General features: G+C 40.0%; 1 protein-coding gene across 8 annotated transcripts in view; it reads right to left on the reverse strand.

The window, feature by feature from the left end:
• Window positions 1-12,373, reverse strand: part of FREM1 (FRAS1 related extracellular matrix 1) — a 152,016-nt gene that overhangs the window by 78,359 nt on the left and 61,284 nt on the right. For all 8 annotated transcript variants that reach the window (XM_058565808.1, XM_058565807.1, XM_058565809.1 and 5 more), the window contains 5 exons: window positions 10,251-10,447; window positions 9,524-9,614; window positions 8,026-8,193; window positions 4,751-4,959; window positions 2,051-2,144 (listed from right to left, as the gene is read on the reverse strand). In XM_058565808.1, coding sequence (XP_058421791.1) covers window positions 2,051-2,144; window positions 4,751-4,959; window positions 8,026-8,193; window positions 9,524-9,614; window positions 10,251-10,447 — 759 coding nt within the window. The remainder of the gene's footprint in view (window positions 1-2,050; window positions 2,145-4,750; window positions 4,960-8,025; window positions 8,194-9,523; window positions 9,615-10,250; window positions 10,448-12,373) is intronic.

Raw genomic sequence — 12,373 nt, forward strand, 5'->3', positions numbered from 1 at the left:
ACAGAATTAAAAACAATTCTCTTGGATAAAGAACAGCACACATAATTGTCCAAAATTGCCTGTACCTCTGATTGGCTTTCAAAGGTCATGGGCTTTTGTCTAAAAAGTAACGATAAACGATTGTTTTTCTCAAATGTACTGCTTATTGTCATCGATAAGATGGTCATGGATGGAAGATATGGTTGGGTACTTTTTGCCCTGAAATTTGCTCTTCAGGAAGAAAGGGAACTTAGAAAATCTCTCTCTATACAGAAGTCCTCCCTCGTCCATGGGGGATATGTTCCATGACCCCCAGTGGATGCCTGAAACAGCGGATAATACCAAACCCTATATATGCTATGTTTTTTCCTATACATACATATTTGTGGTGTGACAGCAAAACTAGCATGAATTTCTTTTTCCTTCTTCACAATTTCACAGACAGAAGATTTGTTCTTCCTGTAGGTCTTAGCAACTTCAGCATACAATTTTTTTCTTTCCTTATTAAATTGAGATCTTTCACCTTTTCACTTAAAAGAAGCACTTGACGGCTTCTCTTTGGCGTATCCGAATTGCCAGCATCACTACTCTTGCACTTTGGGGCCATCATGAAGTAAAATAAGGGTTATTTGTGATACCAGGACAGTCAATCTGATAACCCAGACAACTACTAAGTGACTGACATGTGGGTAGTGTACACAGCATGGATACACCGGACAAAGAGATGATTCACATCCCTAGTGGGATGGCATGAGATTTTTGTCATGCTACTCTGTCCAGCGTGCAATTTAAAACTTAACAGTTGTTTATTTCTGGAATTTTCCATTTAATATTTTTGGACATCAGTTGACTGTGGGTAACTGAAACCGCCAGAAATTAAACTGTGGATAAGGGGAGACTACTGTATGTAAAAATCTGTCAATAAAGAAAATTTTCCCTTTAGAAGCTGAAATAACACACTGCTCTTCGTCTAGACCTCAAAAGCCATCATGAGGATTAAGTGGGAAAACAGAAGGAAGGGTCTCTGCATTGTGACTGGCACAGATGTGTTTTCAGGAAATGTTAGCAAGCATGATACTTATAATAACCTGGTAATTTACAACTATGGCAGTAGTGAGGAGGAAAGAATACCGGCTAGAGACAACCAGAGGTACCAGAGAGTGGAGATGCCAGCCTAGGTCTACACAGTCAAGTTAATGACTTTGAGCAAGTCATTGAACATTCTTGGGATTAAGCTTCCTTAACTATGAAACGGGGATAATTCCTTTCCTGTCTAAAAACACTAGATGAGTGTGATCATTCTTAGTTAATTATTAATTGTAAAATATCTTACAAACATATTATTATTACCACTAATAACAATTTCATATCACAAAAATCTGACAGAATTCCAACAGAAATAGAATTTGGTACAGTGAGAATAATAGTGGCTCTTCTGAGAACATGATAAGTCTTTCTGTAGACCTGCCTTTGTCACTAACTATAAGTACCTACAAATCCTACAAGTTATGCTTACGGACTTGAGTGGTCACTCAACAGAGAAACTTGAGGTTCCCATCAGGCCTTGGGCATATCCTCAACCTTTATGTGCAGATGTTTCTTCATTTGTCAAAAGAAGAAAAATAATCACCTCAAACATACCTCAGGCCAGGGGTATATGGTACAGGACTTCACAAAGGGGCACCATGCACATACAGACATGGCTTCCTCCACACAACAAGGAAAACTCTAGTGATGCCAGCCTAACCTGCCCAGCTGCTAAATTAATATTTCTGAGTGTTACAGCTCAAAAATATTAGAAATAACTTATACATGAACCAATTGCTTTTTAAAGTAAGTATCTGGGTTTGAGGTTAGAGTCATTCTATCTTGGATTGGAGAGAGAAAACAGCATGCCCATTTCTCCAATATAACTTTGCTCTCTATTGCCTGTCCTGAGACATTCACAGATGTAAGCAGGCATCCTCTTACTTTAGAGCCCATGTGTTTCAAGTTCTACCAGAGACTCTAAGAGGCTTCCAAACCAGAGGCTTTATTTCTATGTGAACCAGGAAGTAAACTTGCTACCCACCTCAACGTGTAGAACAAATTCTGCTGAATTCATGCCATCTGTGACCTCCAAGTGGATGTCATCCTGAAGTACCTCAGATCCATCATGCTGATACCTGTGGGGACAGTATTTGTCACTAATCTCTCCAGGCCACTGTGAGAGTATGTTGAGATGCATGACACAAGAGCTTTTCCATGCCTTTGGCCATGTGTTCAATAAATAAATAAATAACAACAACAACAAAAAAAACCAGCACAATCATGAAGTCACATATTTAACTACTTAAGTATCCCTGAATGTAAAATGACTCCACCGTGGAAAAATGTGTTATATGAGTTCATAATTTGTCTCCAAATCAAAAAGCAGCCCTTCAGGTTGCCACTGTGACAATGGGAACCGGTTGGTATAACTCTGCTACTCACAGAAAACACTGGCCAGGGCCAGGGGGACACTGAGGCTGAATGAACAGTAGGTAAAACCATTTGGATGATTCTTCCTCCTCCCCTACTTTCAAGGCTAATCTTTCTGCTTGTACTCTGAAGCTCTTCAGCTCTTCTCTAAAACTTTGATCTATGAATTATTTATTGCCTCTCCCCTGCCATTTTTCCTTTTCTATTTACTAGCTCTCTTCCTCTCAATCTATAAAGATTCTCGAATTTCTCCCAGACTTAAAAAGATTTTTTCTTGGTCTAGCCTTGGCTCTATTTTCCTTTAATTCTCAGTGAAATTCCTTGAAGGAATTGTCTAATTCTAGACTCTCCATTTACTCTCCAGCCCACTGCAATGATACCTAGTGAGTTCTAAATAGTTGTTGAGTTGAATTGAGACAAATTTTTAGCTTATCAGTGATCTGTTCAAGACACTCAAGAATGAAAATAGTTCTAGGAATTGAAACTAAAAGTTGCATTAAAAATAGTATAGTATTTTGAACATGTATAATATTTACATATGAAAAAAATTCCAGGGCTAAAAGGTATTTTACTCAGAAGTAGTCTCATCCACTTGGCTAGAGACTCAGGTTGGAATTCCATTGCAATGGTGGAGAAAGTCTACCTCCCGCCCCTAGTATCCCTCCCACACACTGCCTCCTATGCTTTATTTTGTCATGCTCCTTGATATTTTTTTATCAAAAATAGATTGATATGTGGCAATGTGCTAATCTTCTCTTGCCGTGCTAGTACCCCGAGAAGGGCCAAGTGGGTCTAAGATTACACATCCAAAGACAAGGCTTGGAGTCAAGTAGAAAAAGAAATTCTTTCAAAATCTGACTCCCGGGGCTGGCCCTGTGGTGTAGCGGTTAAGTGCGCGCGCTCAGCTGCTGGCGGCCCGGGTTCAGATCCCAGGTGAGCACCAATGCACTGCTTGTCAGGCCATGCTGTGGCAGCATCCCACATAAAGTGGAGGAAAATAGGCACGGATGTTAGCCCAGGGCCAGTCTTCCTCAGCAAAAAGATGGAGGATTGGCATGGATGTTAACTCAGGACTGATCTTCCTCAAAAAAAAAAAAAAAAACCTGACTCCCCCACATACTAGCTGAGTTTGCCCTTAGTTTCTTCAACTATAATATGAGAATCGAACCATCTACCTTGTCAGGCTTGATTGCTGTGAAGATTAAATGAAAAAACTTAATTGCAAGTCTCTAGCAGAATGCTTGAACTATATGTGCTAACAAATATTGGTGCTTTTTTTTCTATCCATCATTCACTCCTTAGTAAGAATTATCTAAACAGAGCTCTCTCTATAACATGTAGCTAAAAGCTGAGATCTTGGGAGAAAAACGGAAATTTTAATGAGAATAGGAGTGAGTAGTGAAAAGTGGTCAAGATATTAGAGACTGTGAATCAGCAATGTAACTAAACCGTCGGATTAAACTGATCTCCCTGTGCACAAAGCTTAGTTCCCAGTCAACTTCCTAGTCAAGTGTGGAACTCAGCATTTGATGCCTAATATCTTCTACTATACTTTATCAAAAGAGCCAAAATTCCCATTTATAACTGAAACTTGTAAGTAAGAAATTAACCAGTATGTCTGTCTACTAGACCATTGCTTTTGAGTAGCTTGCACTGTTTTCCAGAGAAGTTGCTTTACTAGATTTTATAGAAAAGTTTCTTATAGAACTGCATTAGGCAAAAGAAATGTAAGACCTTATGGTGAGGAAAACTACTGTGGGACTATGAGGCAGGGATTGCTCTATCCCTGACTGTCAGAGAGCCAAGTAGTACTCCATACCCCACCTACCCCGCCTACTGTTTGGCCTGGAAATCCCCACCCCAAGAGAATGGAATAAAAGGTTACACTAAAGACACCAGTCAGCTGAATTCTATCCCAGAGTTTCCAGGGTCATGAAATTGGCTTTTCTGAAAGCCTATAAGTCCAAGGCTAGTGTAGATTAGCCTTACAGATTATTTCAGCCTATATTCATCTAGTGTGACTTCTACCTCTGGTGATATGTGCAGTTGCAGCAAATTCAATATACATGGCAATTACCTTTTGTTGTTCAAATATTCATAAAGGCATTCCCACCGGTACAGCAAGCCAGAGGGAAAGAAAATGTCTGGAAGAATATGTCATCTCTAATTTTCAACTGACCCTTGACAGTATTAAGTGGCACATCGGTACTCCTGAAAGAACTGGACGAACTTCTTTCTCCTGCTCTGCCTCACAACTGATCCAGATAGCAGCCAAAGCATGTAAAGGAAAAAAGCCAGGAAATGGCCTAACCTAACTTTGAAGGTATGGAGGTCTCCCCAAGAAAATCTGCCCCCTGCGTTTAGAGGAAATCCGTTCAGCTCCACGCTTCCATGCGGAGGCGGTCTCTGCAGGGAGAGGCAGATGCTGTCCAGCTGGGTATCCACATCAGAAACCAGGACGTGCTCTGTGCTGATGACACACTGGCCTCCCTCAGCCACTCTCAGAGGGTTGGTAAATACCTAGAAATAAGGAAGGAAACATTCAAAGCCTTGTTCCCTGAGGTAGCCCTGAAGACAGAGCTCATTAAATGAACATAAAACTTCCAGTGTCATCTTCACATGTCAATTAATTTTTCAAAAATGCGGTAAAGGGGATAACTTCATAAGGCATCTTGGCTGAAAAATATTTTTCCTAAATGTTTCTGATTCTAAGCATTGGTGTAGACCAAGAAGCAGGTACATCTATAAACCTGAAAGTACCTACATCTCATTTCTCTCAGAGGCTGTATAGTAGAAGCAGTAATCAAACTGATTACTATCTGTAGCGTAAATTGAGAAAATAATCACTTTCATCATCAGGTCCATACCCGCCATGGCTCGACACATATATACCCTAACCTACAAAACGAACAAAATCTATATCAAATTCCCCTAGGGAAAGGAATCCATCTCTTTTTTCACTCTAAAAATTCCTAAAAGACTTGAGACATTGATTGGAGATCTTCAGCAACAGTTGTAGTGAGTATTTTAGAGATGGAAGTAGAGGAGGGAAATTGAAGACTGAAAACTGCAGATTCCATAAGAAATAGATTTATTCAAACAGACTTAAATATTAAGCCATGAAGATAATTTTCTATAATAGAAAAACTCAATACTCAACCGATTAATAGTTCATTTGTAAGTAAAATGCAAGTTGAAGGGCTTGGGATATTTTATTGCCACATTGGGAGCTGGCAAGAAGTGTTCCATGGTCAAATAAGCCTAGAAAACTGTTACATACAGTATCTTCACCTGGGAGATTTTTAAGGCACATAAGTATATTCAACACTCTGAGGTCCTTAAGTAGAAAAACCTGTTGACTTTGTTTACCTTATCATTTCCCCAAATTTGTTTTACTAGACAGAAGGTAAAGCAAGCAGATACCAAGCGATGGGCTCTGAGGGCCCCTCACAGGTGGCCTGGAGTGAGCACTTGCCAATGGGAAGACACAGTGTTCTGCAAGGAAGAAGCTACTCTCCTCAGAGCAGCTGCTGCTCCCAGAAAGGAGAACTTTCCCTGAGGAAAGAGCTGGTAAAGAGCAGGGGACAAGGAATGGGCAGAGGAAAGGGAAGTGAGCAAGGAAAAGTCACCACCTCCACTCAGACCCCCGCTCTAGTGTAGGAGAAAGAAAGAAACGGAGCCCTTATTCAAAGAGGAGGATTATCTTTGAAACAAGGTCCATGTCTGCCAGCCTCATTTTTTCCTGAGCTGTGCCAATTAATATCCCAAGATGCTAATGTTTCAAGGAATATACTTTGCTACATTAGATGATTTTTAAATATATAGGTATTTTAGGGTAACTTTCAAAAAATCAAAGCACAAGGCTAATTTGCCCCTACTTGTTAATCATTAGCTTTTCTGCCCAAACCCAGTGCTTAGCTTCCTGGGACTTCAGGTTAGCATGGTGTCAAGATCCCCTTGTGGTTATCACTCAACCCTGATATCTGTAGGTATTTCACACCAGGGAATCACTTCTGTGGCTGATTTCACTGAAGCTACTCATTTAATTTTATTTCTAATATTCTCAGTTCTCTAAGGTACCATTTCATTTGACCCGTACACTGTAGAAAAAAGACAGAAACCACTATGCCACTTGAGGCCCAAGTCCCCAGGACTGTTGTATCTATTTTCAAATGATGGAGGTAACTCTTCACCCCTTTTAGTTTTTTCCACGGATCATCCTTCTCTAGCAAGAGGCTTGGACTGCTTTGCATAAAAGACTATTTCTCCATGATTGTTCCAGAAAAAGCTTTAGTTCTTTAGATGCTGGGCTTTCTCTGGGCCTGTATCTCATACATAGAAAAGGAGGGTCTGAATAAAATATAATCAAATTAACAGGCATTTGATTAATTTTCTCCACATGGAATGTGATCTGATTGAAGGAGGCAAAAAATATAGTTTAGATTCTTTTGTGTGAGCTCTCTGGTGCATCTTCTACCAGAAATTACAACCTCAGAAGCCTGAGGGGTCAGGCCAGCGATGTACACGTGTGGTGAGTTGGGTGGGGACTTTGGTGACTGGAGAGTGTGCCCTCTCCGACTGCCGCTGAGGGAAAGTGGACTCAGTGTTGCCAGAGCGTCCAGATTTTCAAGAGAAGCCAAAGACCCAGACTTTACATGAAACCTCCTGATGTTTAATTGTCGGCAACTCACTATTTAAAGATATCGTTTAGACCCATCAGAAAAGTTCTGTGGGTAGGGTAAGTCCCTTGGTCCCTCAGGATGAGACCTCTGTCTCAACCTTGGGCAGGTGTAGAGATGATGAGGAGTGAGCAGGAAAGCTCACAGGAATATAGCTTTCCTGGCTATATTCCAGGTAGGTACCTGAGAAGGTGACCTCTTCCTTACAGATGAAACATGTGTAGGTTCTAGTCCCTTCTGGTTCCTAATAAATGGGTAATCCTACTTTGTCTTTCCACTTTTGAGGGAAAAAATGAGCCCAGGAATAGCCACACTAATTAAGTCTAGCACTCCGATGGGGAGGGGCAGGTATGGAACAAACTCTCAATATGAACCCCAACCTTGCAGATAAGGTGCACAGGTGGTATTGCCTTTGTAGTTGAGTTTTAATGAGAGACTCAAGTGCTTTAAAGCTTGTATAAACACTGGGGAATGGGATAGGCTAGGATGGAAGGGCCCATCTTAATTCTTTTGGAAAATTGAAGAGCTTCTTTAGATTACAGAGCAGCATAGTTGACCTGTGGTGAGAGCAAATAAGTCCTTCTGGTTGCTAAGAGACCCACAATTTAATCCCTTTCCCCTGATCAGCATGTGAAACTCAGCAGAAAGGAAAGGAAATGAAAGACATTTTGATAAAGCTTTGAACATAATGCCAAACTCAGCAACTGGAAAACCTCACCTTTTAGAAAATTCCCTGAGAGGTGAAGGACTTCCCTCCCCACACTTTTTTGTTACACTAGCTGTAAAATAAAAAAGTTTTTTAAATAACCTAAAGAAAAGTTAACATTTCCAGTAAGTCTTAAAGTCTTTCCTTTCTTTCCTTGGGTCCTCCCTCCTTTTCATCCTTCATATCAAACATTATACTGACCTCAGGAACTTGATTGTCCACTGGAAGAATCGTGATGTTAAAGCAGATCCCATGCAAAGTGCCGCCATGTTGGTTACTGATGGAAAATGCAAACTGGACATGTCGTAGATGGGGGCCTATATCTTGCATGGGTGGCATGTAGGCCACTTTCATATAGTTCACAGCATGCTGCAAAACAAATCAAGATGGACACGTGGGTGCCGATCTGCGAGGATCAGAGATTTTTAGAGATCTAGGCCTAAGAGAACCATCGTCTTAAATGATATTGAACATTGTAAATGCCACCATCATCAATCTGAAAATTCCAAAAAGCTCTATTTTATAAATTACATTTTCTAAAACCAGGAGGGAAAAGAACAAAGAAATTAAGTAAATATGTCAAGTTCTTGAAGCCAGCCAACTCTGTAAAAGAAAGGAAACTTGAATTTCAATCCAGCTCCACCATGAAGTAGCTATGGTCAAGCTACCTAAACCTGCTAGGCCTCTGTTTCCTTATCTATAAAATGAATAAAATAATAGTACTTAGCACATGGGATTGACATACTCATTTACAACCTCTAACTACAGTGAGATTAGGCATAATTAGTCCTAAACCACAGGGGTGGCTGCTGCCTAAGCACTCATCACCATCATTGTGACCCTCGTGGGGTCTTTGGAGTAGAGTTCACAGGAGTAGGGAAAGGGTGGATAAAGGATTTTGGAAGGTAGTAGATGTTATGGGTTGAACTGTGTCCCTCCCCAAAAAAGACAGGTTGAAGTCCTAACCCCAAGTAACTCGAAATGTGACCTTATTTGGGAATAGGAGGTTGTTACAGATGTAATCAGTTAAGTTAAGGTGAAGTCATACTGGAGTAGGGTGGGCCCCTAATCCAACATAATTTGTATCCTTATAATAAAACCAGAGAGACACACAAGGAGAAGATTGCCATGGGATGACAGAGGCAGAGACTGGAGTGATGCCTTGACAAGCCAAGGAATGTCAGATTGCCAACAAACCACTAGAAGCAGGAAGAAGCAAGGAAGGATTTCCCTACAGGGTTTCGGAGGAGTGTGGCCCTGCTGACACCTTGATTTCAGGCTTCTAGCTTCCAGAACTGTGAAACAATAAATCTCTTTTGTTTTAAGCCACCCAGTTTGTGGTACTTTGCTATGGCAGCCCCAGGAAACTAATACAGTAGGATACGGGATGAACTGAATTTGGTGGAATAAAAACAAATGCACCAGGTCCCTAAATCAGAGCCCTGCTGCTGGCAAAACAATGCAAAAGGCTGTGTTTGAATTATAAGATTTTGAAATCATGTCTAGCTTGATCAAGCATTTTCAAACAGATGTCACATGATTAATGGAAATGTGGAAGCAGAAAGAATATAGACATCAAGTATTTGATGCTTGTGACAGATGTCAAAGGCCAATAGTCTCAAGTACAACAATAGGAGTGCCACACCTGCTCAGAGGATGCCTCCATCATGTTGGTCACCATTTCAGCATAGCACCATACCTGAGTGAATGACCTCAGCTCCGGGGCTGCAGGATTTTTGGTTAGCTTCGGTATGCTGTCTACCATGAATAATTTCCCAGCATCCAAGTTTCTACAGAGAAATACAGGAGAACACATCAGATAATTTTCCAGGTAAGAAAAATTAAGCCAAATAGCCCACAACCAAATTTTCCAAAGTTATAAGAGCTCATCGGAGGAAGAAATCAAATGTTCCATCTCTATTTCTCTCTCTATGTTGGGAGTTCTAGACTTAAGCCCAGTATCATCAATGCCATTCTCGTCGTGACTGCAAAAAGTATGTAAAGAATTTTCTGCTTTGACATCATGAATGGAAATCATTATTCTCATCCTAAAAATGTTTCCTCACTACCATGTACATGACATGAGCCTGAGATATATTCATGCCAATTTTCTGGATTGAGATCATAGAATGTGACCATTTCATACCTAAAAATAATGTTATGAAGACTCAATAAATTTTACTGAAATGAAAAAAAAAGCATTCTATTTAGAAAAGGGAATTAAAGACTGTTTTAAGCCCACCTAAGCTGAAGACACTACAAGCTGCAGGTTTTGAAGGGAGGGATGAGATAAATTTGAGATTAGAGTAAATGCTGAATTGACCCACAAAGCAATTAAACCACAATACTAGATATTGACACTTTCGACTCAATCCTAGAACACGACCCTCAATGAATAGCCTGGGTGATGACTTTCATAGAAATACCTGTGGCTGAAGGAGAAAAATGGAGGAGTCGTCACTGTGTAGAGCAGCTCCCTGCCATGTGATTCCCTATCTATGAAATGTAGGTGTTTCTTAGTTAAGTAGGCCACCTCAGTTTCCTTGACAACCAAATGCCGAGAAACTCCAGGAGCCTCTTTTGGAACCTGGTCAGCCACTGGGGTGATATGGATTGTCACCACCTGGAAAGAAATTATCTGTACCATTAATTTGAAATACCAAAAAGACACCAAAGAAAACACCCCACCATCACCTCATCACAGTTACAATGATTTTCTAAAACTATTATTTCTAATATACTTCCATTAAAATGATTCAGGAGCTATTAAGAACGTGAGCCAAAAAAACGGAACATTCTCCACCCATTTTATATTATATCTTAAGAATGTAATTACCACAATTATAGTTAATGAAGTCATGAGGGCCATGGAATTGGCATATAAAACACAAAATATATTCCTGATTTTATTTCTACATCTCCTGTCCACCTGTGCTTTCCCAACTTCCCTCTACTCAGTCATTGATCCTAGAAACCTTGACATAACTTTCAGTTCTTCCTTCTCCACTCACATATAGCACATCACCAAGTCCCAGAGTTCCTACTTACAAAATTTCCTATACATTGACCACACCCCACTCCTACCCCAGCCGTCGTTCCCACTGTTACTGGCCTAGCACCAGCTCTCAGTATTTCTTCCTTACATTATTGCAACAGCTTTCTGTTAGCCCTAACTCCAACAGCTAATCTAGACTTTTTACACCTCTAGTGTTATCTTTAAAAAAAAATACAAGGCAAGTCAGGTTGTTCACCTCCTCAAGAAACTTAACCACCTAGGAGGGATGGAATTATTCGAACGCCTGCGCATGGCATCCAAGACCCTCCACAGTTTAGACACACTATTTTCCAACTTTTCATTTCTTACTACCTTTCAACATTAATCCAGCACTGCAGTTGCACACCACAGACCTGGTCCTAGTCCTTAAGCGTGCCTCTATGCTTTGGATCCTGTTGTTTCTTCAACCTGGAATGCTTTCTCCAGCAACCTGAGTCTTTCTTACCCTTAAAGTCTATTCTTGAAACTTGCCCAAATTTCTCAGTTGGAATTAATTGTTCCTGAATTTTGCTTATCCATTCACATTGTCTTGTATTATTAGCTAGTAGTTTACATGTCAGTCTCTCCTAGACTGAAAGTTCCACAAGAAGAGGATTATAGTATAGTGCAAACCACATGGAATTTACAGTGAACAGTTAAAGCCTTGAGTATATCACTTAGTAGCTATTGATCTTGAGCAAGTCACTCAACTTTTTTGAGTGTCAATTTTCTTATTTGTACGTTAACTATAATACCAACAACCTCACACAGTTGTTATGAGGATCAAATATCACTATGTAGATAAAATGTCTAGCACACAGTAGGTGTTCAATAAATATTATGTTCATCTCTGTAGCTTCACAACTTCTGGTATAGTATTTTGTAGGTAGGAGGCCCTTCATCAGTGTTTGCTAAATGAGTGAATCAACATGCCTTGTTTGTGATTTTAAGAATTTTTAAAACCACATTTACAGGTTTGAATCATGCAAGAGGGTAAGGAGGCTTTGCCAAATAGCTTTTATCATCACATTTTTTTTTTTACAATAATCCATGATTGGTAACAAAAAAGCAATTATTAACTCTCTCTTGAAATGGTACATTTGCTTGGCATTGTGAGTCTTTGCACAGCCTGATGCACGAAAGTATTCTTACTCTGCTTTTAATTATTTTAATACTGTCACTGAAGCACAGATCGGCAATGCCAATTTGTCTACAATCATGGTGTTCACAACATCCAACTTGAAAATGAAGAAATTCCTTTTTAAATTGACATACAAAGCAAAAAATAAAACATGGTTAAGCTTTTGCTATGATATAGAAAAGATTGGAACATCAGCTCAGCCACTTATAAGCTGTACTCCCTGGGGCAAATCATTTAACCCCTTTGGGGCTCAGTTTTTCTCTCTGTACATTGGGAATGAAAACGATGGCTATTATGGTAAAGTGTTGTCCAGATCAAATGAGATAGCTAATAGCACAGTGAGTACCTGGCAGTAGGTGATCAATAAATTAATT

This window comes from Diceros bicornis, chromosome 22, assembly GCF_020826845.1.
Source record: "Diceros bicornis minor isolate mBicDic1 chromosome 22, mDicBic1.mat.cur, whole genome shotgun sequence".
Classification (NCBI taxonomy): domain Eukaryota; kingdom Metazoa; phylum Chordata; class Mammalia; order Perissodactyla; family Rhinocerotidae; genus Diceros; species Diceros bicornis.